The sequence below is a fragment of the Mercenaria mercenaria genome, chromosome 4 (genome assembly GCF_021730395.1).
Source record: "Mercenaria mercenaria strain notata chromosome 4, MADL_Memer_1, whole genome shotgun sequence".
NCBI classification, from domain to species: domain Eukaryota; kingdom Metazoa; phylum Mollusca; class Bivalvia; order Venerida; family Veneridae; genus Mercenaria; species Mercenaria mercenaria.
Window position 1 is genome coordinate 64,912,302 of NC_069364.1, and position 24,080 is coordinate 64,936,381.

The 24,080-nt window shown below is 36.0% G+C and overlaps 1 protein-coding gene across 1 annotated transcript in view; it reads right to left on the minus strand.

Annotated features, from left to right (window-relative positions):
- The window catches only part of LOC123552961 (tyrosine-protein phosphatase 10D-like), a 134,461-nt gene that overhangs the window by 51,104 nt on the left and 59,277 nt on the right, over positions 1-24,080 (minus strand). Inside the window, exons 5-8 of the mRNA XM_053542247.1 lie at positions 9,545-9,742; positions 8,094-8,189; positions 5,977-6,164; positions 2,151-2,343 (exon numbers count right to left, since the gene is read on the minus strand). Coding sequence (XP_053398222.1) covers positions 2,151-2,343; positions 5,977-6,164; positions 8,094-8,189; positions 9,545-9,742 — 675 coding nt within the window. The remainder of the gene's footprint in view (positions 1-2,150; positions 2,344-5,976; positions 6,165-8,093; positions 8,190-9,544; positions 9,743-24,080) is intronic.

A 24,080-nucleotide genomic window follows, 5' to 3' on the forward strand; every position in this document is an offset into this window, starting at 1 on the left:
CCGAAGTCAGTAGGGGTGGTGTACTCAATAAGTACTATCAGCAAGTGAAGTTTGAAGGTCCTGGGTGCAGCAGTTCGCGAGTGAAGTGCCTTCATGCAAAAAGTTAACGTTGGCCCCTGTGACCTTGACCTTTGACCTGGTGACCCCAAAGTCAGTAGGGGTCAGGTACTCAATAAGTACTATCAGCACGTGAAGTTTGAAGGTCCTGGGTGCGGTGGTTCACGAGTAAAGTGCCTTCATGCAAGAAGTTAACGTTGGCCCCTGTGACCTTGACCTTTGACCTGGTGACCCCAAAGTCAGTAGGGGTCAGGTACTCAATAAATACTATCAGCACGTGAAGTTTGAAGGTCCTCGGTGCAGTGGTTTGCAAGAAAAGTGCCTTCATGCAAAAAGTTAACGTTGGCCCCTGTGACCTTGACCTTTGACCTTGTGACCCCAAAGTCAGTAGGGGTGGTGTACTCAATAAGTACTATCAGCACGTGAAGTTTGAAGGTCCTGGGTGCAGTGGTTCGCGAGTAAAGTGCCTTCATGCAAAAAGTTAACGTGACTAACGAATGAACGAACTAACGGACGGACAGTTGAAACTAATATGCCTCCCTTCGGGGGCATAATAAAACCATAAATGAAGTCTCTATATGGCTGCAAAAGCCAAAATAGCCAATTTTGGACCTTTAAGGGGCCATAACTCTGGAACCCATGAAGGAATCTGGCCAGTTGAAGAAAGGAAGCAAGATCTTGTGGTGATACAAGTTGTGTGCAAGTTTGGTTAAAATCAAATCATAAATGAAGCTGCTATTGTGCAGACAAGGTCAAAATAGCTAATTTTGGCCCTTTCAGGTGCCATAACTCTGGAACCCATTATGGGACCTGGCCGGTTCAAGAAAGGAACCGAGATCTTATGGTGATACAAGTTTTGTGCAAGTTTGATTAAATTCAAATCATAAATGAAGCTGCTATTGTGCAGACAAGGTCAAAATAGCTAATTCTGGCTCTTTCAGGGGCCATCACTCTGGAACCCATAATAGAATCTGGCCAGTTCAAGAAAGGAAACAAGATTTCATGGTGATACAAGTTGTGTGCCAGTTTGGTAAAAATCAAATCATAAATAAAGCTGCTATTGTGCAGACAAGGTCAAAATAGCTAATTTTGGCCCTTTCAGGGGCCATAACTCTGGAACCCATAATGGGATCTAGCCAGTTCAAGAAAGGAACCGTGATTTTATGGTGATACAAGTTGTATGCAAGTTTGGTTAAAATAAAATCATAAATGAAACCACTATCGTGCAGACAAGAAATTGTTAACGGACGGACGCACGCACGGATCGACGACGGACGATGGACGAAGGGTGATCACAAAAGCTCACCTTGTCACTATGTGACAGGTGAGCTAAAAAACTAGTTTTGGGGTGGGTTATTTTTGTTTTCTGTATTTTTAATTTTCCGGGACATTTCAACACTGTCCGGGACGAGTATGTGATTTCCGGGACAATCCCGGACAATCCGGGATGTATGACATGTATGAGTAATATATGTAGGCAAAAGTGAGCAAGGGACTTTTAAGTAAACTATTTTGAAACAAAGCAAGTAATCTGAGAGAAGATTTTGAAAATTTTCCATACAGCCATATATGGTTAAGGGTCAGCAAAGCAACATTGCTGTGAAATTTTGAGATAGGACAAGCAGTTTCTATGAAGTTTTTCATTCTGGTTGCCATGGCAACCACAACTGGCAGCCTAGATCTTAAGGAATCTGAAAGAGGACTACCCAAGGAACATCGCTGTGAAGTCTGGTTGAAAATGGTTTAGTCAATTTCATTAAAGGAATTGTGAACAGACAAATAATGGACATCTAACAAACCTAAAAGCTCAACATGAGCACCTCATGCTCCGTCGAGTTCAAAAGTGATAAAAAATGTTCCATTCAATCTGCCTATTTTTGGACAGATTCTGTAACTTTAATGCTGATTTTCTTAGAATTTAATGTGACTTTTCCAAATGATTTAATCTATGAAATACATGTATAAAATCATAGAATAGTATTATTTCATTGCAATAAGTGTAATTAGACAAAGAAGAGTTTAGTCATTTTGGGGTACTGCAAATTACATCAGAGTTGGACCCATGCGCTGAGACTAATGACTTTAAGAAGTACCTTCTTCAAGAGTTCTTTCTGTCTCGTTAGCCGGGTATCCTCTTCCTGCATCATTGATAGCTGTAACAGTCACAGTGTAGACAATATCTGGATTAAGACTTGCAGGATATGTCAACTGACCTTCTAATTCCTGCTTAGTCTTGCCTATTTCTGCTGGAACTTTAGAACTGCACAAACCAGTCAAGTTTGAAATCTAAAGAAATCAATAATAAATCAAATGGTCATATCGAAGATCAAGGCAAGGGTAGAGTTACAAAAGAGAACTGAATAGTGTGGGCAGCATCAAGACAACTAGTTTTCTTTCATTTTCAATGAAAATGGAAGCAGAGCTTTTATGAACTGTTACTTTAAATGTTATAATAATGTTGATGTAGCATCTCAGTACAAATATTTGAGTGAACTATTAAGATGTTTTAGTTCAATTTAGGTTGTATTTTCAAAGTAATAATTAATATTTTTCATGGATAAACTATGACAGTTCCTATGAATTTATTATATGACCAAATAAACTTTAGCAGTCATCATGGTATATGAAACCAATATGAAGTCATTGTCCGGAAAAGGTTTGCATGTTCCAGCATAGGCGTAGGAGCAGGGGGGGGGGCCAGCGGGGGCCAGGCCCCCCCAAAGCTAGGAGAGGGGGGGGCCAAAGTATAGTTTGGCCCCCCGAATATTTTGGAAAAGAGATATAAATTGCAGTCTAATATAACATTTACTTAGCATCATATAATTCTTTTCAACCTGATTTCTGATTTGCATTTGGCCTTCCCTTGTATTCTGACTAAAAATGTCTCTTTGCATAGTGTGAGTACTGAAATCTGTACGCGCCACGCCAAGAATTGTTTACATTTTATAAAAATAATATATCACTGAGCGCAGTCACTACAGTTCCGGTTTGAGCGTCTGCAAAATCAATGTAGGCCTAACTATTAAGCCTGTTTACGCATGTAAACATTATGTATTTTTTTGTTTTTCATTGTCCATTCAAAGGAAATGATATTTCCACAACTTTATACCACAATTAGACAAATCAGTGCTAACTGATTGTATGTCCAGGGCTTCAACAGAAGAATGTAAAAAAATGGCACACTTAATTAGAACAATACATAATATGACTGATTAAGACAGTTCAGTGCCTAGTCCTATGTGTATCATCAGAATAACTCAATGATTGCTAAAACATAAAGGTTTGAGGGGCCTATGGCCCAATTAATCCCTGTACAAGGCCTTGAGTCTTTGTCACGAATAATGCACCGAGGATACCTTGCCGCTACCCCACCCCCCCCACAAACCACCGGTCGAAAAGGTTTGGCCCTCCCAAAGTCAAACTCGCTCCTACGCCCATGTCCAGGTCATTCTGACCTTTGACCTTTGGAACTCAAAATTAATATAGTTCATCTGCTGGTCATGACCAACCTCCCTATTAAGTTCCCTGATCAAAGTCCCACGCGTTCTGAAGTTTTTGTCTGAAAACCATTTAACTGGTCACTGTGACCTTTGACATACTAACCCCAAATTTGAACTTGACCTGTATGTTCTAATGTTACGCCTGTGTACCAAAGATTATCTAAATCGGTCAAGCCTTTCATGAGTTATCATCCGGAAACCATGAAAACCAACGGACTGACCGACCGACCTGCAAGCTGATCACTCCTATATATCCCCCAAACTTCGTTTTGTGGGGGTATAATTGATGCAAATCATGTAGAAAATATGTCTTAAAGAATGTTCAGGTTTTTCTATAACCTGACCTTGTGACCTAGTTTCTTCCCTAAGATTATACTGTTTACAATTTGACTTACATATTATTTTAAGAAAAATAGTCAGAAAAAATCTCATTTGGAACAAGCAGAAAATGTTACCGCAAAAGTAACAAGAGTTCGTAGAACATGAAATGCCCCCCTTGATGCATTCAGTAATTGTACAAGGAACAGAAATTATTTGGTCATTTTACACAAAAGTTCTACTGTTCTGGGTCAATGTGACCTAGACCTTTGACCTATTGACCTCAAAATCATTAGGGGTCTGCTAGTCATGACCAACCTTCCTATAGTTCATGATCCTTGGCCCTAGCATTCTCAAGTTATCATCTGGAAACAGTTTAACTGTTCCACAGTCAATGTGACCTAGACATCTGGCATACTGACATCAAAATAAATTGGGGTCATCTGCTGGTCATCATCAACCTCCATATCAACTTTTCATGATCCTAGGCCAAAGTGTTCTTGAGTTATCATCCGGAAACTGTTTAACTGTTCTGTGTCATTGTGGCCTTGACCTCTGACCTACTGACCTCAAAATCTATAGGGGTCATCTGCTGATCATGATTAACCTCCCTATCAAGATTCGTGATCCTAGGCCCAAGAGTTCTCAAGTTATTGTCCGGAAATGGTAAAACTGTTCCTGGTCACTGTGACCTTGACCTACTGATCTCAGAATCAAGAGGTATCATCTGCTGGTGATGATTAACCTCTCTATCAACTTTCATGATCCTAGGCCCAAGTGTTCTTGAGTTAACATCTGGAAACTGGTTGGTCTACATACTGACTAACCAACAGACATCTGCAAAACAATATACAATATACCCCTCCTTCGAAGATGGGGGGTGGGGCATAATTATGTATTTCTATGATATGACCCTGGGACCTTGTTTCTGATCTCAAATGACCCAGTTTCAAATTTGATTTAGATTTTACAATGGCAAACATTCTCAGACTGGCTAGGTTTCATACAGAACAGGTTTAAAATGTTTCTAGAGCTGTAACAGGGTATTTTCTATAATTTGACCAAAATATCAGATGACCCAGTTTAGAAAGTGACTTAAATATTTTTCATGAAGACAATATTCTGGTCAGGTTTCAAATAAATCAAGGAGAAAATACATCCTTGTGTGTGGTTCAACATTTTGATTCAATTTGTGACCTAATTTTTTAATCTAGATGACCCAATTTCAAACTTGTCCTAGATTTCACACATCTTTTATGAAAATCTAGTAAAAAATGTGGCCTCTTGAGTTTAAATATTTCTTCCAGGCTTTGACCTAGTGACCTTGTTTTTGATCAAAAGATATCAAGTTTCAAACCTGACCTAAATTCTAGATAAAGACCTAGTCTGTCAAGTTTTTATGTCATTCATATTGAAACTATGACTTCTATAGCATATAAACAAGGTTTCCTTTTATCTGACCAAGTGACCCAGTTTTTAACCTAATGGGATTGTTTTAAAGTTGATCATTATGTCAAGAAAGCGAACAATATGACTAGTTTTCATAATATGGTGAAAGAATGAGACCTGAAGTGTAAACAAATTTTCTCTACAATTTGACTCAGTGATCTAGTGTTTGAGCCCTGATGACCCTGTTTCCAAACTCTGTAAACTCATCAAGGCAAACATTTTGACTATGATTCATTAAGGTTTGGTTAAAACTGTAAGCTTGGGTGTGTTAACAGTAACACTTTGGATGCCAGACAATGGACAATGAAAAACTGATGCTGGATCATCCACCTTTACTAACAACTCACCCTGAACCTGCATTTTAAGGGAGCTAAAAATACAGAAAAGGTTATATCACTACCATTGCTCATGAATACAAGGTTTACATATAATCTTGGTAAGACAGTGTTGGTAAGAATAACAAATATGCATATGAAGGAAATTATGGTATGCTTACATCGGTTGTAATACAACTTAATATAAAATTCTGAGTTAAATTAATATCTGCTAAACATGTCCTCAAATTGTGGATCAGCGCATTTAAACTTTGTTGATGGCTGCACATGTCATGATGTCATTCAAAGTAATACAACCTATATTTGCAGGCACCTACCTGAAACCCGCCAGTACAGTTTGAACATCTATAGATTATCTCTGTCACACATGTATCCTGATCATCCTTAATCTGTAGAACATAACCATAGTTCTCTGCACTGTAGGTTTTGTCTGGTTTCATCCAGGAAATATCAAAACTACGACTTGTTACATTAGTTATATCAAGGTCTGTTGGTGCTTCTGACACTGAAAAATATCATTAGTCCAAAAATCAACACACAAGTACCATTGCTTACCAATATCATGAGTAAATAATTTTTCTGCATTTAAAGACATAGTTTCAAAATAAATACTAAAATATCACAAAGAAACCTTGAAGTTCATTGTTTATTGACAGTTGCTTAAATTGAAATGCATATTTCTATCTCAGGAAATGGAAATATCATTTAAGGATGTGCGAGGATTTTTTTTCCAGGATACCCGCCATTTTGAAAAATGTTTCTTCGAATATTTCTTTCTAACAAAATTTTTTGCCAAAAATTAATGTTAAATATTTAAAATATGGCTAATAATGTATCATTTGACCACACAGATTCTACTTGTTGTGGAAAAAATATTCACCCATTTTTTTGGCTGGCATTAGCCTAAAATTGAAGTAAGCTGTACAACTGGGTAGGGGTCGGTAATTTCAAATATCTATTGAAATAGATCAGGTTTGGATCTGATATTTTTCTGACTGATCATGTAATGATGAACTACAATTGAATTAAAATGTTTTCAACATAGCACTTTATATTATCTAGAAAATATAAATTTAAACAAAAAGAACTAAAAATATATAAATTCAATAGTTTTTTTATGTTGCTTGTTTTCTAAATATTAAATCTCTTAGATGCATGGTGACCAGATCTTTATTTCTTTCCATTTTGAAGCATTTTTGTGTGTTATTAAAGCTGCAGATTTTTAAACAAGAGGGCCATGATGGCCCTATACATCGCTCACCAGAGTTGATCTGGCCTACTGACCTAGATTTTGACCCCACATAACTCAGATTCATACTTGACCTAGAAATAATGAAGACAAACATTCTGACCCAGTTTCATAAAGATTGAGTCACAAATATGGCCTCTAAAGTGTTCACAAGCTTTTCCATTGATCTGACCTATTGACCTAGTTTTTGATCCCAAATGACCCAGTTTCGAACTTGACCTAGAGATCATCAAGACTAACGTCAAAAATGTGGTCTCTAGAGTGTTCACAAGCTTTTCCTTTGATCTGATCTACTGACCTAGTTTTTGACCCCACATAACACAGTTTCGAACTTGACCTAGAGATCATCAAGACTAACGTTCTGACCATGTTTCTTAAAGATTCGGTCAAAAATGTGGTCTCTAGAGTGTTTACAAGTTTTTCCATTGATCTGACTTACTGACGTAGTTTTTGACCCCACATGACCCAGTTTTGAACTTGACCTAGAGATCACCAAGACAAACATTCTGATCAAGTTTCATAAAGATTGGGTCAAAAAAGTGGTCTCCTGGGCTGGGACAGCAGCAGACTCAACTCAAGTATTCTTCATTTATATTAGAAATCCTATGTAGTTACTGGATGAAACCCTAAATCTATACTAAGAAAACATTAAATCCTTTTTGTTCAAAAGAGGTGTATGTTCTCTGTGACAGTTGAATAAAAGACACTGTGTCTTAAGTCATTTTGTTTTCCATTCCTGATTCACAGGGAAAGGTTGGCAGTGACATGCAGAGGACAGGTTAGTGCTGGCAAAGAAAGCTGGAACACAGGACTGGTGATGTTACAAAATACTGTTGAAAAATAACACACATAAAATAGCTTATTTATGACAGTTGAAGTAATGTTTCAAACAATTTGTTATATAAATAATGAATCTTTTTTTTGACACAAAGAAATATATTAGTAATATTTCCATTAAAGTAAGACAGATAGAAACAATGAATTTAAACTTTACAGAATGATAGAAATCTGCATGATCATTTTACATTCATAAATTTTAAAGTCATCATAACACCGTCATTGGCCTCGAGTATGAAAACAATGTTTCTGGAAGTATAAACATAAAGATGATGTAACATTTATTAGCTGATATAATGTTGTATAACCAATCAGAAGTGGTATTTTACATACAGACATGACACTTACTTTTTGCTTTAGTTTTACAGCCGGTTGTTACATTGTTAGAACTGGATGAATTGTACATCTCATTTTCTGTATAGATCCGGAATGTATATGAAGTACCTGAAACAAATCCAGAATACAATTCTCTTATCCAATCTGAGCAATGTTAGGGCTGAGTATGAGATCTTACATTCATACCATGTTACATAATGGTAATTTGGTCCACACATGTAATGTTTTCAGAATCCCAAAACTGGAGGTTTGCTATTTTTCCACCGGAGATGGGGACTCAATACTAGAACTTATTTATCAATACAATTTCAGCCTGGCAAAATATAATTTTTGGAACAAACCCCAACATTTTAAGCTTTTTTTTTACATTTATATTTTATATGTAGACTTTAAAATACTCATTACTTAAATATCCTTGGACTACCTTAGATTTGAGCGATTGAAATAAGGAGAAACTTTGTAAATCAGGTAGTGAGGCTGACAAGAGATAGCATAACTTTTACTCATTTAGTAACAGTGACATTATTCCTTTAATGTAATGTATTGTTTGTTTTTTTCAAATTTAAACTTTGACATGAGCATGGCTAGTGCAACTCTGTGCAATATTTCACCAGTAAGCAAAATTTCATATTCAGATACAGTACAGCATTATTTTCAGTCATTACATTCTATAGGTGGTTTCAGGTAGTGGACTTGTAAAGACAATAAGCAATTTCTCTCTGTTTATCTATCTGCCAAATGCAATTTTCAGCATTTTCTGCTTCTTACGAAAATTAAGTTTCTGACTTGTCAGAAAGGTGCATTACCCTTAATATGTACAGCTTATGCTTTCATATTTCAAATACCATGGGGCACAGATTTTTCAAAACTTTTCAGGTCATATATATATTATATCCCTTATGTTATGAAGAGAAGCTAAATAGGAGAGTGTCCTTTGGAATTTGATCTAATGTATGATGCAACCATGAATTTAAACTGACAACCTCTTAACAGGCAATTTTCCACACTGAGCTAGAACGGAATAAGGTTGCCACTCGACCAAATTTTCTTGCCAACCTAGAAGAGAAAGTATACCCTAAGTCTGACATGAGCCAGGGATAAATAAATATTACTATCTTTCCAAGCTTTGTCTAAAATAGCAGCACTAACATGCCATTATATAGGCACTAGCTTTATCAAGATGTCAAGGACTATATTCATAGTACTGGGAAATCTAACCGTGATAGGCAATAGATTATGAACTTTTATGTCTGCCAGTGAATGACAACTGTTTTCCAAACCCCTGAACACAGTATTGATAAAAATCTCATTCTATGCTCTCATCTGGTTAGGAAAACCCCTTCTGACAAAGGCAGGCATGCAAGATCCAAACAATCTTAAAACAAACCCTCCAAAAGAAACAGTTGACAAATACAGAACATGATCTATTTTCAAATTAATGATAAAGATATTCAACCAAGTACCTGGCTCAAGATTACCAACTATCTTCTGAGTTCCTGTTCCTGCTGTGCTTACAATAAATTTGAGAGTATTATAGTTCTGGTACACATAGATGTGGTACTTCACTAAGTCTCCCTTTGTATCAGCAGGCTTTGACCATTTCAAAGTGATAGATTTGTCTGTTGGATCCTTACAGACGCCATTTTGTGGTGCATCTGGAACTGTAAATAAAATTTTAAAAAGGTTATTCTTATTCACATCTGTATAATCATATCAAAATTTGACCATTTGTTTGTCAAAGATATCTACAACTGTATAAGTGAATGCTTTTGCATCACATATTTCAGTAATTTCAAACAATAGTAATCAGGTAATTCATCACTATTTTTGCTGACTAAAGAATTGTGTTTATAGCTGTGAATCAGCTTTCCTAAAATGTTAGAAGCAACAGGCTGAAATAGACTAAAGTGGTTTATTGTTACATGTTAGATGAATACTACACTTCTCTGCTAAATCTTTTAAATAGAGACCAGTACTTTCTCTAGTAAAGACAATAAAACAAAACAAATATAAGATCATTCATTGTTTATAATGCAACCAATCAAATGAAAACCAGACTCTGTTTAACTGAGTTAATTTGTTCATGTGAGGTAATGGAAAGTACCACACCTCATATGTCCAGGTCATTCAAAAGTAAAGGCCAATTTAGTACCGTCAAACAACCATCCATATCTATAGAGGATATTTGTTTGTTTGCAGTGTCATATCGAAATTTATGCTAGCTAACTGGTGAAATACTGAAAATTATCAGTGGGATAATCCTCTTTTTTTCAGGAAAATCTATTTCCCTTTCTTCTGTTACCCTATGGTTATCCTAATTTCAAGCCATACATGTCATGTAAAGCTAGACAATTCTTATAGAACAAACTAGCTATACTTAAGTTTTTAAAAGAAAGAATAGTAATGCTCTAGAAATGGTTGTTGAATTTGCCATTCATGCATGTGTGTGCTTCCTCCACTTTTTGTCTGTTTACTATCGTTTGGTAGATAATATACTGGTGGCAGCACATTTAGCTGGTTGGTGTCTTTGTTAGTAACTCAACCTTAGAGGATATTTGTTTGTTTGCAGCGTTATATCGAAATATATCTTCACCAATAAGGGAGACAATTCAATATTTTTACAAAGGCGGAGCACACAAACACACGCTGAAGGTCAAATTAATGAAACAACACGAAAAACATAAACACCTGAGGAGTAATCGAAAGACCAAGGTAAATCAAGGTACAGAATTAAATATCATCATGGATTCAATAGAAATAGCTAGGAAATATTGATCTAGAAGCTGCATAGTATAACAAATTATGTCGCGAAATTGGGATGGAACACAACTGACAACTCTCTGGGTAAGTACTTCGATGAAAATGCTGGCATATATTAAGGGAAATAATTCTTTCTGAAAAACAAGAGGGCCATAATGGCCCTATATCGTTCACCTGTTATCATTGCACTTAAGGACTAGGTCCTTAGAAAAATATATCTAAGTCCAAAGGACAGGAACAACAAAGGGAAGAAATTTAACCAAAAAAAAAAAAACAAAAAAATTCTTACAACGTATAGATACATCAAAATACACCTAAAAATTGGAGGTACCATCCATGTTGTACCACAGAAAAGTGGTCTCGGTTTTTCCCTACGGCCAATAATAAAAAAGTTACTAAAAATAAGCAATTTATAGTAACGTAAAAGGGAAGTAATTAAAAACAAAATTATTGTAAGTGAACAAAAGAAGGATCTGTCAAATAAAAACAAGAGCACTGCAATGCAACGCAAATGCAGAGCAATATACACACAAAACAAAGTCATATGACCTTTGACACCTAAGTGTGACCTTGACCTTGAAGTGAGCCATCTGAAACATGTGCTCTGCATGTCATTTCGATGAGGTGAACATTTGTGTCAGGTTTCTTTGAAATCCTTCAAGGGGTTCAAGAGTTACAGAGCAGAAGGGAAATTGCTAAACAACAGACAGACAGACGGACACCGAGGCGATAACATAATACGTCTCTTTGGGCGTTACTATATAATAAAATGGAATAAAGATCTTATGGTGATACAAGTTGTGTGCAAGTCTGGTTAAAATCAAATAATAAATGAAGCTGCTATTGTGCAGACAAGGTCAAAATACCTAATTTTGGCCCTTTCAGGGGCCATAACTCTGGAACCCATTAAGGGATCTGGCCAGTTCAAGAAAGGAACCAAGATCTTATGGTGACACAAGTTTTGTGCATGTTTGATTAAATTCAAATCATAAAATTAATGAAGCTGCTATTGTGCAGACAAGGTCAAAATAGCTAATTCTGGCTCTATCAGGGGCCATAACTCTGGAACCCAAAATGGAATCTTGCCAGTTCAAGAAAAGAAACAAGATCTTGTGGTGATACAGGTTGTGTGCAAGTTTGGTTATAATCAAATCATAAATGAAGCTGCTATTTTGCAGACAAGGTCAAAATACCTAATTTTGGCCCTTTCAGGGGCCATAACTCTGGAACCCATTAAGGGATCTGGCCGGTTCAAGAAAGGAATTGAGATCTTATGGTGACACAAGATTTGTGCAAGTTTGATTAAATTCAAATCAAAAACAAGAGATGCTTTTGAGAAAAGCGCATGTCTCCCACAACTGCAACATTGAAAAATGTGTAGTTTCTCTTGATGGCTTTGATGAATGGACCCCATTGAAAAATGTCTAGTTTCTCTCGATGGCTGTGATGAATGGACCCCATTGAAAAATGTCTAGTTTCTCTCGATGGCTGTGATGAGTGGATCCAATCAATAATTCAAGGGCCATAATTCAGAAGTGCCTGGGTGGATTCGGCTAGTTATTGAACTTGGCCGAGGTCTCATGGTCAAACACATTTTGTTCAAGTTTGGTGAAGATCAATGAGAAATGTTTGACTTAGAGTGCAGACAAGCTTTGTGACACACACACACACACACACTACACACACACACACACACCACTACAACTACACACACACACTACACACACACACACTACACACACACTACACCACTACACACACACACACACGCCACTACACACACACACACACTACACACACCACTACACACACACTACACTACACTACACACACACACACACACACACACTGGAGTAAATCAATATGTCTCCCACACCACTGTGTGGTAGGAGACATAATGAAGCTGTATTGTGCAGATGTAATGTTCATGTGGGTTCTTATATGATAAAATCTTTTATAGTCATTGGATTAGAAAGACACAAGTCACTTTGATAGTTACTAAATCTATTCTCATTCTAAAATTCAACAACATAACAATTATATTGGTATCAGAGAGGCAGTTACAGTAGGCGGGGCTTATCATAGCAGTGGGCAGCTTGCTGACCAATAGTCTTAATACATTACATCCGCCTTTTCCTAAGAAATAAATATCTGTTATCAATTAATCAAGGTCACAGAAAGTTGCATCTGGCTGAAATAAAAACAAGGTAATTATTACAAATCATGCTTAATGTTTAAGCAAGTTATAAAACAATCGTTAATTCAGATACTGTGAACATTTCAAAAGCAACTAGAGATGCTTTTGAGAAAAGCGCATGTCTCCCACAACTGCCTAATCATCTAAATAGTAAGTCATTCTTTATCGACTGTTTACTTAATCCACATGTGCATGCGCTTTCCTGACACCAATAGGACGCCTATACTACTAAAGTCTGTCCCACCAATCTGGTTAACATCATTTTTAAAGTTATGATATGCGTTATGATGCCCTAAAATATGTTTTTATATAGTGCAGGTCCATATCTCTAGGCACTTTTTTCATTTTTCAAAAAAAAATTTTTTTGAAGTTGATATGTTCATTTTTGTATTTTTCTCCACAGACCGTAATGCTAAATGACGTTGCGTCGCTTCTTGTGTATAAACAATATGGTGGTGCCCTGTAATACTTTTTTTAGGGGACAACTCGAAACTAGAACTGTCACAGGAGTGACTCATACCCCCACCATACGGTCTTGTCACAGAAGAATGGCAACCATAAGAAATCTTAAAAATACTTAGTCTTTGGAGTACAGTGGAGTCCGCTTATTTGCATACCCAATTTGTCAAAGCAAAATATGCGAATAACCGGGCTATTCGTTTATCCGAATACACGTATATGGCATCTGTTTCGGTATGCTTCGGCTGCTCTAGGAGCAATGGTTATTACTTTGAATCAATACGGCAACAATAATTGGAAAATGTGTCACTAATGGAGTGATTAATCATACCTGTGTATGTATGTAAATAAAGCTGTAAACGACAATACTGTTGAAGTATTTTCAACGAATTGATAGCGAAAGTACTGTCCTAATTATAAGAAGGAAGTAGAACGTCATCAGCGGTGTAGCATAAGAACTGCTACAAGTGTGAGACAAGGCTTATTCAAAAATACAAGACTGAGAACATTTTATTGTTTATTCATTCATTCCGCAAAAACGTACAACAAAAGGTCTTAAATTCTCGTGCAGATTGATAAAAGTGTAACAAAACGTCACCTGTACATACTTACCGTATTTAAATTACCAATTTACCTGAGTGATTCACACGTTGACGAATTTGTCACGCACCGATTGTCACCTAGGCGACGTGAAACAGCTGATCGGCTAGAGTAATTCACAGTAAATTGTCGGCGTCTTTTGATCATTTTTATCGCTGTTTGCGACCAAATTAGTGGACTTTTAGCCAAATGTTTTATGCAATTAAGCGGGATGGATTAAAAATTCAATGCAATTATGCGAAAAACTTTAAAGGTAATTATATAGGGATCGATCGGTGCTTCAAGTTCATATGCGAATATCCGGGATATGCGATTAACTGATATGCAATTAAGTGGAACATACTGTACTTCATCCTGGGCTTCCACATATAAGTAATACTAGTATAAAACTAGTATAGTAATACTAGTAAATATAAAAAATCTCTAATATTAGAGACACACTAAAAGTGCCTTACCGACCCATGTTACCACTGAAAAATGTATTTACTTTTTACATAGAACTTATAATAAAAAAGTTAGAAAAATACCTAAAATATTGAAAATATAAAAATAGGATTTCTAAAAATAGACTAATTCCTGGAATTTACGGGGAAGAAACTCAGTACAGAAGTTAAAAAAAGGTTACTTCCCTTTGGCTCTAAGCCAATCAGAATGAGATATAGTGAAAATACATCAAAATTAACCTTAAACTCTAGGTAAAAGAGGACACAATTCAAGAAAAATTGGTGTCAGAGTTATGCACCTTGTGTCACATGATGTGGCTGATGAGGTGGAACATCTATTTTAAGTCTGAATCAAATCCATTCAGTAGTAACTGAGATATAGTGAAAATACATCAAAATTAACCTTAAATTCTAAGTAAAAAGGGGCATAATTCATGAAAAATTGGTGTCAGAGTTATGCACCTTGTGTCACATGATGTGGGTGATGAGGTGGAACATCTATTTTAAGTTTGAATCAAATCCATTTTGTAATAACTGAGATATAGTGAAAATACATCAAAATCAACCTTAAATTTTAAGTAAAAGGGGACATAATCGATAAAAAAAATTATGTCAGAGTTAAGCACCTTATGTCACATGATCTGGGTGATGAGGTGGAACAACTATTTTAAGTTTGAATCAAATCCATTTTAAGTAATAACTGAGATATAGTAAAAATACAACAAAATTAACCTTAAATTCTAAGTAAAAGGGGACATAATTCATGAAAACTTGGTGTCAGTGTTATGCACCTTGTTTCACATGATGTGGGTGATGAGGTGGAACATCTATTTTAAGTTTGAATCAAATCCATTCAGTAGTAACTGAGATATAGTGAAAATACATCAAAATCAACCTTAAATTCTAAGTAAAAAGGGGCATAATTCATAAAAAATTGGTGTCAGAGTTATGCACCTTGTGTCACATGATGTGGGTGATGAGGTGGAACATCTATTTTAAGTCTGAATCAAATCCATTCAGTAGTAACTGAGATATAGTGAAAATACAACAAAATTAACCTTAAATTCTAAGTAAAAGGGGACATAATTCATGAAAACTTGGTGTCAGAGTCATGCACCTTGTGTCACATGATGTGGGTGATAAGGTGGAACATGTATTTTAAGTTTGAATCAAATCCATTTGGTAATAACTGAGATAATAGATTTCGGGACGCGACGGGACGCGACGCGACAAAACTGACTCCTATATACCCCCCTCAAACATGTTTGGTGGGGGTATAATTATCTATGTTTAAATGTATTAGAAAATAAAACTCGGACCGAGTTCACACTGTATTGCTAAAAATAGGATCATCATTTTTTTATGAATTTAAATAAATGTTATTAATAAAAGATAATATGGGGAACAATTGGCATGTTTAACTTCCAGTGTTACAGAGTAATTTAAACATGTTTTTGATGTTTGAGTATTAATTGTTAGTAGATCTAAATGTTTTTAAGAGCTTGCCTAAATTTGGGTTGATTTTAAGATTAATGTTACCCGTAAAGCAGAAAAAGGTAAAATCTCTTACCCTTTCTCTTGCCCAGCTTAATTTCCCCTCGTGCGTATCTGGGTCGCCCACATTTGCGTTAAGAATTGTTTTTATTTTTTAAAAATACAAAATGTACTTAAATATAACTTGCCTTCCTGCATATTTCTTTTTTAAAAGAACATATCTAAGATGATGCCGCTTTGAAAAATTCTCATGAAGAGAATACGGACAAGATTCCTGATTCCTGCGGATAAACCAATTGACATAGCGGAAAAAACACTGGTATTTATTCCCGAATTAAATAGCAGATATCAGTTACCTGATATTTTTACCATGAAGTTTGTCTTCATTTAATCTTTTTCTTTCTAAAAATCTAAAATTAATACTGAATACACAAATATCCGGCCGGCGTCAAAAATCATTTTCTTAACTTTTATGATATACAAAGAAACCCTTTTTTCATGACAACACATTAAAATAGCATTATCAGTTAGGCCTATACTTCAATTATCACACATATATGAGATTTTAGCATGACATAATCGTAATAAGTTGAAATGTACGTGAAAAACCTGATACCGTAATGTCTGTTTTGAATTAAAATTTAAAAATTGTTCATTACGTGATTTTTGCAGAAGTTTCAGTAGCTATTTTTTAGTAACTACAATAAATTGGTTTATTTTTGGGATGTAATCCATAGATCTTCAATGCCTGAAAGACAGTGGCTAGGTAGCCGGCTCTAGATATATACATTTTGTATATGAATATGTAAGTCATGGTAGCCGGCTTTGATAAACAGTATTATAAAGGATCATTATATTAGTTAAATAAATTACATTTCTTGTGATTAATTATTTAGCCTAAGGGTCTTTTCGTGATTTACCTGTTTATTTCGCCGTATTTTCTGGCTGATATCATATCGGCCGATATTTTGTTTAGTTATCAACTAATGATCAGAGTGTCGTAATCATTATCGGCATGTTTATAGCTTCCTAAAATAAAGTTTTTAATTAATTTTTGTAGTTTGTTACATGTTGAAAAATATTTTTGATAGATGATGTCAACAATCGGCGATCCTTTAGAATTAGGCCTTTTGATATGTAATTATCTTTCACAGAATAATTGCCTTAGAATAAAGAGTTCATTATTTTATTCAAACAAACAATAAGAACCAATCAAGATTATTGACCTAAGTTTATGTATGATATGTAGATATAGAGCCGGCTACCTAGACCTTTAGACTAAAGGTTCCGGTAGAACCAGCTACCTTAGCCACTGCCAAATTGAAAACTGAGGATCTTTCATAATATCAATAGAGGTCTGAAAGTTCATTATTATGATAGTAACTGTTATGCCTAAGTTGTTGCAAAAATATTACTCTTTTGTATTTTATAACTTGTTTTACTTCTATTATATAAAGATTGCCCTCTTTTTGAAATCACTGAGAGATAAAACACGGATTACCACTGTATGTGTAATGTTGGTTCGTAATTGTGACTTTTGATACACACGTTTTATAGTTCCATTCAGTCTACAATTCATGAAGGTCGAAACATCTTCCTAAACAATTGCATATTATTGCATGTACAACAAGAGCTGTCTCCATAGGATGACACATGCCCCCGATGGCACTTTGAATGAATAGTTATGGCCGATGTTAGAGTTTAGGACCTGCGACCTACGGACCTGGGTCTTGCGCGCGACACGTCGTCTTACTGTGCCACACATTCATGCGTAGTTATTTTAAAATCCATGCATGAATGACAAAGATATGGACCTGACATGCCCATCATTGCACTATCATGAAATATGACCTTTAACGTCTAAGTGTGACCTTGACTTTTGAGCTACGGACCTGGGTCTTGCGCGCGACACGTCGTCTTACTGTGGTACACATTCATGCCCAATAATTTTAAAATCCATGCATGAATGACAAAGATATGGACCGGACACGCCCATCAATGCACTATCATGAAATATGACCTTTAACGTCTAAGTGTGACCTTGACCTTTGAGCTACAGACCTGGATCTTGCACGCAACACGTCGTCTTACTGTGCCACACATTTATGCGTAGTTACTTGAAAATCCATCCATGGATGACAAAGATATGGACCGGACACGCCCATCAATGCACTATCATGAAAAATGACCTTTAACGTCTAAGTGTGACCTTGACCTTTGAGCTACGGACCTGGGTCTTGCGCGCGACACATCGTCTTACTGTGGTACACATTCATGCCAAGTTATTTGAAAATCCATCCATGGATGACAAAGATATGGACCGGACACGAAAATTGTGGACAGACCGACAGACGGTTCAAAAACTATATGCCTCCCTTCGGGGGCATAAAAATTATCCTTCATATTCAAACGAACCCGATTACGTTCAACCTCGTAAACCTGTTTGCATGGGTATCAGGAAGGCGGTACACGATGTTGAAAACTTGAGACTTTGATGATGAAAAGCCAAACCTACAAATTGGCGAAAAGTCCAAAATACAATGATGAAAAGTCGAAAGTATGATGGTGAAAATTCAAAACTACGATAGTGGAAAGTTGAAACTGCGAAACCACAATGGTGAAAATACGAGATGATTTTGACTTTCAGCATAATAGTTTTGTGGTTTCGACTTTTAAACATCGTAGTCATTTTCTTACGATGTTTCGAGCTCACGTACATTATGCGGCGATGGCCCTACCGGAACACCGTGCGTATACATCATGTGCGGATTCAGCCATTTTTCTCAAGTGGTGTTCTGACCGAACCCTTACTATGACAAACATGTGTCTGTATATACTTAATAATTTGAGGTTATTTATGTGGATGTTAGCCATATATAAGTAAAGAGTTGTCAATAAGTATTTGTTGAACAGACTGAAAGAGAAAATAGCGGGGCATGTTCCCCCTGAATATTCTGAAATTCAGCGCTTCATTTCCTACATTCTGGGACATTTTAGGAGCATTTAATAACATCTTTTCCACTGCCATTGTATATACAATATACCCCTTATTTTCACATTTTTATGAGCTCACCTGTTAAATTAAAAGGTAAAATTATTTGTATCTTTGAGATAATCAATGTCATCCTTCATGTAAAATGATACGGGCTAACGTGTGTTCTCGTCTGGGGTTTCTGTGGACTGAAAGACACACGCAGACAGCAAATGTAATAATTTACCAAGAGAGACAAAATTTCAAGTCTTCACTTAAAAATCTATTCTGACTGTGCACATGCGTGATGGAAATTGGCAGTTATATCAATACATTCAAATTGAGGCCCGTCACCGTGGTTAAACAACATGTTAGTTATGATATCAGAAAATGATATTTATGTTGATGAATAATGAATATGAAATGGAATTAAAGGAATGAAATATAGGAAAAATGTCCTACCCATGATTTTCTAAGTCTAGAAAAGGCCATCATTCTTGCAAAAAGCAGGATAGAGTTATGTTTCTTGATGTACATAGTCAGCTTATGATAATGAAAAACTGTTGCAAGTTTTAAAGCAATAGCTTTGGTAGTTTATGAGAAAAGCTGACTTAAACATAATACTGAACCAAGAAACTGATTTTCTAAGTCCAAAAGGGGCAGTAATTATTACAAAAAGTAGGATGGAGTTATGCTTCTTGATGTACAGGGTCAGCTTATGATGGTGAACAAGAGTTGCAAGTTTCATAGCAATAGCTTTGATAGTTTAAAAGAAAAAGTTGACCTAAACATAAAACTTAACCAAGAAATCTGATATTTTCTAAGTCCAAAAGGGGCCATAATTCTTGCAAAAAGCAAGATGGAGTTATGTATCTTGCTGTACAGGGTCAGCTATTGATGGTGAACAAGTGTTCAAAGTTTCAAAGAAATACCTTTGATAGTTAACCTAAACATAAAACTTAACCAGGCAACGCCGACGCTGACACCGATCAAGTGATGACAATAACTCATCATTTTTTTTCAAAAAATCAGATGAGCTAAAAACGAGGATTATTCATTTTTAAATTCATTTTGAGTTGCTCCCCAAGTAATTCACATGAACTTTTATGTTCTCCTCCTTTTTAGAGAGTAAGCGCCAATGGCAGCCGATTTTTTACAACAGTGAGCTACCGTTGGAAAAATATATGTGGCATTCGCTTAGCAATTAGAGTACTTAAGAGAAAAATCCTTGAAATTCTCAAGGGTGACTTTTTTGTACTTTAATACACGCTACTTACTTTACCGATAGCTGCACCAGTTTTGTCACCGTGCATCTAAGTTGATGTTAACCGATGGGATGGGACAGACTTTAGTAGTATAGGCACCGGTTTAGGGGTAAAACTGCGCAAGAAATCTGAGTGTTTTTGGTAAATCAAGGGCCATTATTCCGAAGTGCCTAGGCCGATTTGGCTAGTTCTCGAACTTGGCTGAGCACTTATTGGCAGACACATTTTGTTGAAGTTTGGTGAAGATCAGATGAGAAATGTTTGACTTAGAGTGCAGACAAGCTTTGTGACAGACACACAGACACACACACAAACTGGAGGAAATCAATATGTCTCTCACACCACTGTGTGGTCGGAGACACGATAAATTTCATTTAGATACAAGTTTCACGGGGAACTGTCCTGAAATAATGAGATTAATGTTTATGTCTGCGATTTGAATGATACCTTAATGGCTATTAAAGTTAAACACAGTCTCAGAATATTGATACAGTTTATTTTGCACATGTGATACCTGTGGAAACATAAATACCAGAAAGTTCACTGCAAGTTTATTTGTAATTATTCCTCTCATACAATGGTCTGACCTGTGAAATGTGTCTACTAAACAGTTCATTGTACAAAGATTTCAAAATCAAAGTATTTCCCTTCTGACCAACAACAGTGTATTTATTGTTTTCCCAGTTTTGACGTAGTTTTCCGAATTTTCTGTTACGAACTAGCACTTCCCATCCTAGCTTGTATATTACATTCAGTTTGCTACATCTCCTATCTGCATACTTTTTCATTTTTTGTTTTTGTTTATTGTCCCTTTGTCTAACTGTTATGTCATTTTTATGTTTTTCAATGTGAGGAAGTTTATTTTTGACTGTTCTGTTGAATTACAGTGTAGCTGGAGCTGCTCCTGTTGCTACTTGAGGTGTCGTCCTATAATCCTTCAGGAATTTGTAAATTTCAGTTCTCCAGTTTTTCTTACTTGTCAAACAGCAGCTTTTAAGCTTTTTCCTAAAGTTTTATTGAAGTTTTCCACAAGTCCTGCAGCTTGTGGGTGATATGGTGTAACGCGATGGTGTTTTATTCCATTTCGTCTGAAAAATTCTGTGATTTCAGCTGATACCATATTTGGCGCATTGTCAGTTTTTTTAGTTTTCGGTAGTCCATGTGTTGCGAAAATATGCATCAGTTTATTTATTATTGTTCTTGATGATGTATTTTTGATGATTTCTGCTTCTGGAAATCTGGAGTAGTAGTCAATGACTACAAGAATATGTTCTCCCCCGGGGAACGGTCCTGTAAGGTCCATCCCTACAGTTTGCCACAGGCGGTCTGGTAATTCCCTAGGTGTGATTGCTGGCATTGTTCGCAAGTCCTAATTAATTTCTCTATTTCTGAGTCATTACCTGGCCAATACACTTTTTCTCTCAACATTTGTTTAGTCTTTACAATTCCCTGGTTATTCAGGACAGTTCCCTGAAACTTGTATCTAAATGAAATTTATTGCTTTTGAAATGTTCACAGTATCTGAATTAATGATTGTTTTATAACTTGCCTAAACATTAAGCATGATTTGAAATAGTTACCTTGTTTTTATTTCAGCCAGATTCAATTTTCTGTGAACTTGATTAATTGATAACAGATATTTATTTCTTAGGAAATGCAGATGTAATGTATTAAGACTACTGGTCAGCAAGCTGCCCACTGCTATGATAAATTAGTGTTTTGTCCCAAAACTTTAAATGGTCTTGGTGTTGGCAAGTCCAATCTTCTGGTAGCCATCTCGAGAGAATAGATCAGTCTTGATTCTTGAAGAAATTTTATTATAAATATTTATAATCCTTTATGCTACTATTTTTAATTTCTTTCCTCGTCGCCAAAAAATGTAATGTTCATGTGGGTTCTTATATGATATAATCTTGTATAGTCATTGGACTAGAAAGACACAAGTCACTTTGATAGTTACTAAATCTATTTTCATTCTAAAATTCAACAACATAACAATTATACTGGTATCAGAGAGGCAGTAGTGGGCAGCTTGCTGACCAATAGTCTTAATACATTACAGTAGACAAGGTCAAAATAGCTAATTCTGGCCCTTTTAGGGGCCATCACTCTGGAACCCATTATGGGATCTGGCCAGTTCTAAAAAGGAACTGAGATCTTATGGTGATACAAGTTGTGTGCAAGTTTGGCTAAAATAAAATCATAAATGAAGCTGCTATTGTGCAGACAAGGTCAAAATAGCTAATTCTGGCCCTTTCAGTTTAAAGTTTGTTTACTAGCTATAAAATGAAAATATCTTAATCTTAAAGAGAGAAAAGATAAGACAGCATCTATTGTTTTACAGGTGCTTTTACAAAAAATGACATATTTTTTCTGCATATAAAAAAGATAAATGTTTTTGATTATTAAAGACTGATCTTCAGTGATGCATGTTTCATGATTTATAGGAGCTAGTCTATTTGATTTCCACGGAAAGAGAAACATTCTTTTTATACTGAAGTCTCATTTTAAGTGTCTGATGCTTTTTAAACAAGAGGGCCATGAAGGCCCTGTATCGCTCACCTGACCTATTGACCTAAAGATCATCAAGATCAACATTCTGACCAAGTTTCATTAAGGTATGGTCATAAATGTAGCCTCTAAAGTGTTAACTAGCTTTCCTCTGATTTGACCCAGTGACCTAGTTTTTGCCCCCACATGACCCAGATACAAACTTGACCTAAAGATCACCAAGATTAACATTTTGATTAAGTTTCATGAAGATACAGTCATAAATGTGGCCTCTAGAGTGTTAACTAGCTTTTCCCTTGATTTGACCTATTGACCTAGTTTTTAAACCCACCTGACACAGATTTAAACTTGACCTATAGATCATCAAGATTAACATTCTGACCAAGTTTCATTAAGATATGGTCATAAATGTGGCCATTACAGTGTTAACAAGCTTTTCCTTTGATTTGACCTAGTGACCTAGTTTTTGACTCCAGACGACCCAATATCAATCTCGTCCAAGATTTTATTGAGGGTAACATTCTGACCAAGTTTCATTAAGACTGGGCCAAAATTGTGACCTATAGAGTGTTAACAAGCTTTTCCTCTGATCTGACCTGGTGACCTAGTTTTTGAACCCGGATGACCTAATATCGAACTCGTCCAAGATTTTATTGAGGGTAACATTCTGGCCAAGTTTCATTAAGATTGGGCCAAAATTGTGACCTCTAGAGTGTTAACAAGCTTTTCCTTTGATTTGACCTGGTGACCTAGTTTTGACCCAGACGACCCAATATCGAACTCATCCAAGATTTTATTGAGGTTAACATTTTGACCAAGTTTCATTAAGATTGGGCCAAAATTGTGACCTCTAGAGTGTTAACAGTCAAATTGTTGACAACGGACCACAGACGGACGGACGACGACGGACACAGGGCGGTCACAAAAGCTCACCTTTTCTGACCAATTTTTATGAAGATCCATTGAAAAATATGGCCTCTAGAGAGGTCACAAGGTTTTTTTATTATTTGACCTACTGACCTAGTTTTTGAAGGAACGTAATCCAGTTTTGAATTTAACCTAGATATCATCAATGTGAACATTCTGACTAATTTTCATGAAGATCCATTCAAAAGTATGGCCTCTAGAGAGGTCACAAGGTTTTTCTATTTTTAGACCTATTGACCTAGTTTTTGACCGCAGTTCACCCAGTTTTGAACTTGACCTAAACACCATCAGGATGAACATTCAGACCAACTTTCATACAGATCCATTGAAAAATATGGCCTCTAGAGAGGTCACAAGGTTTTTTAATTATTT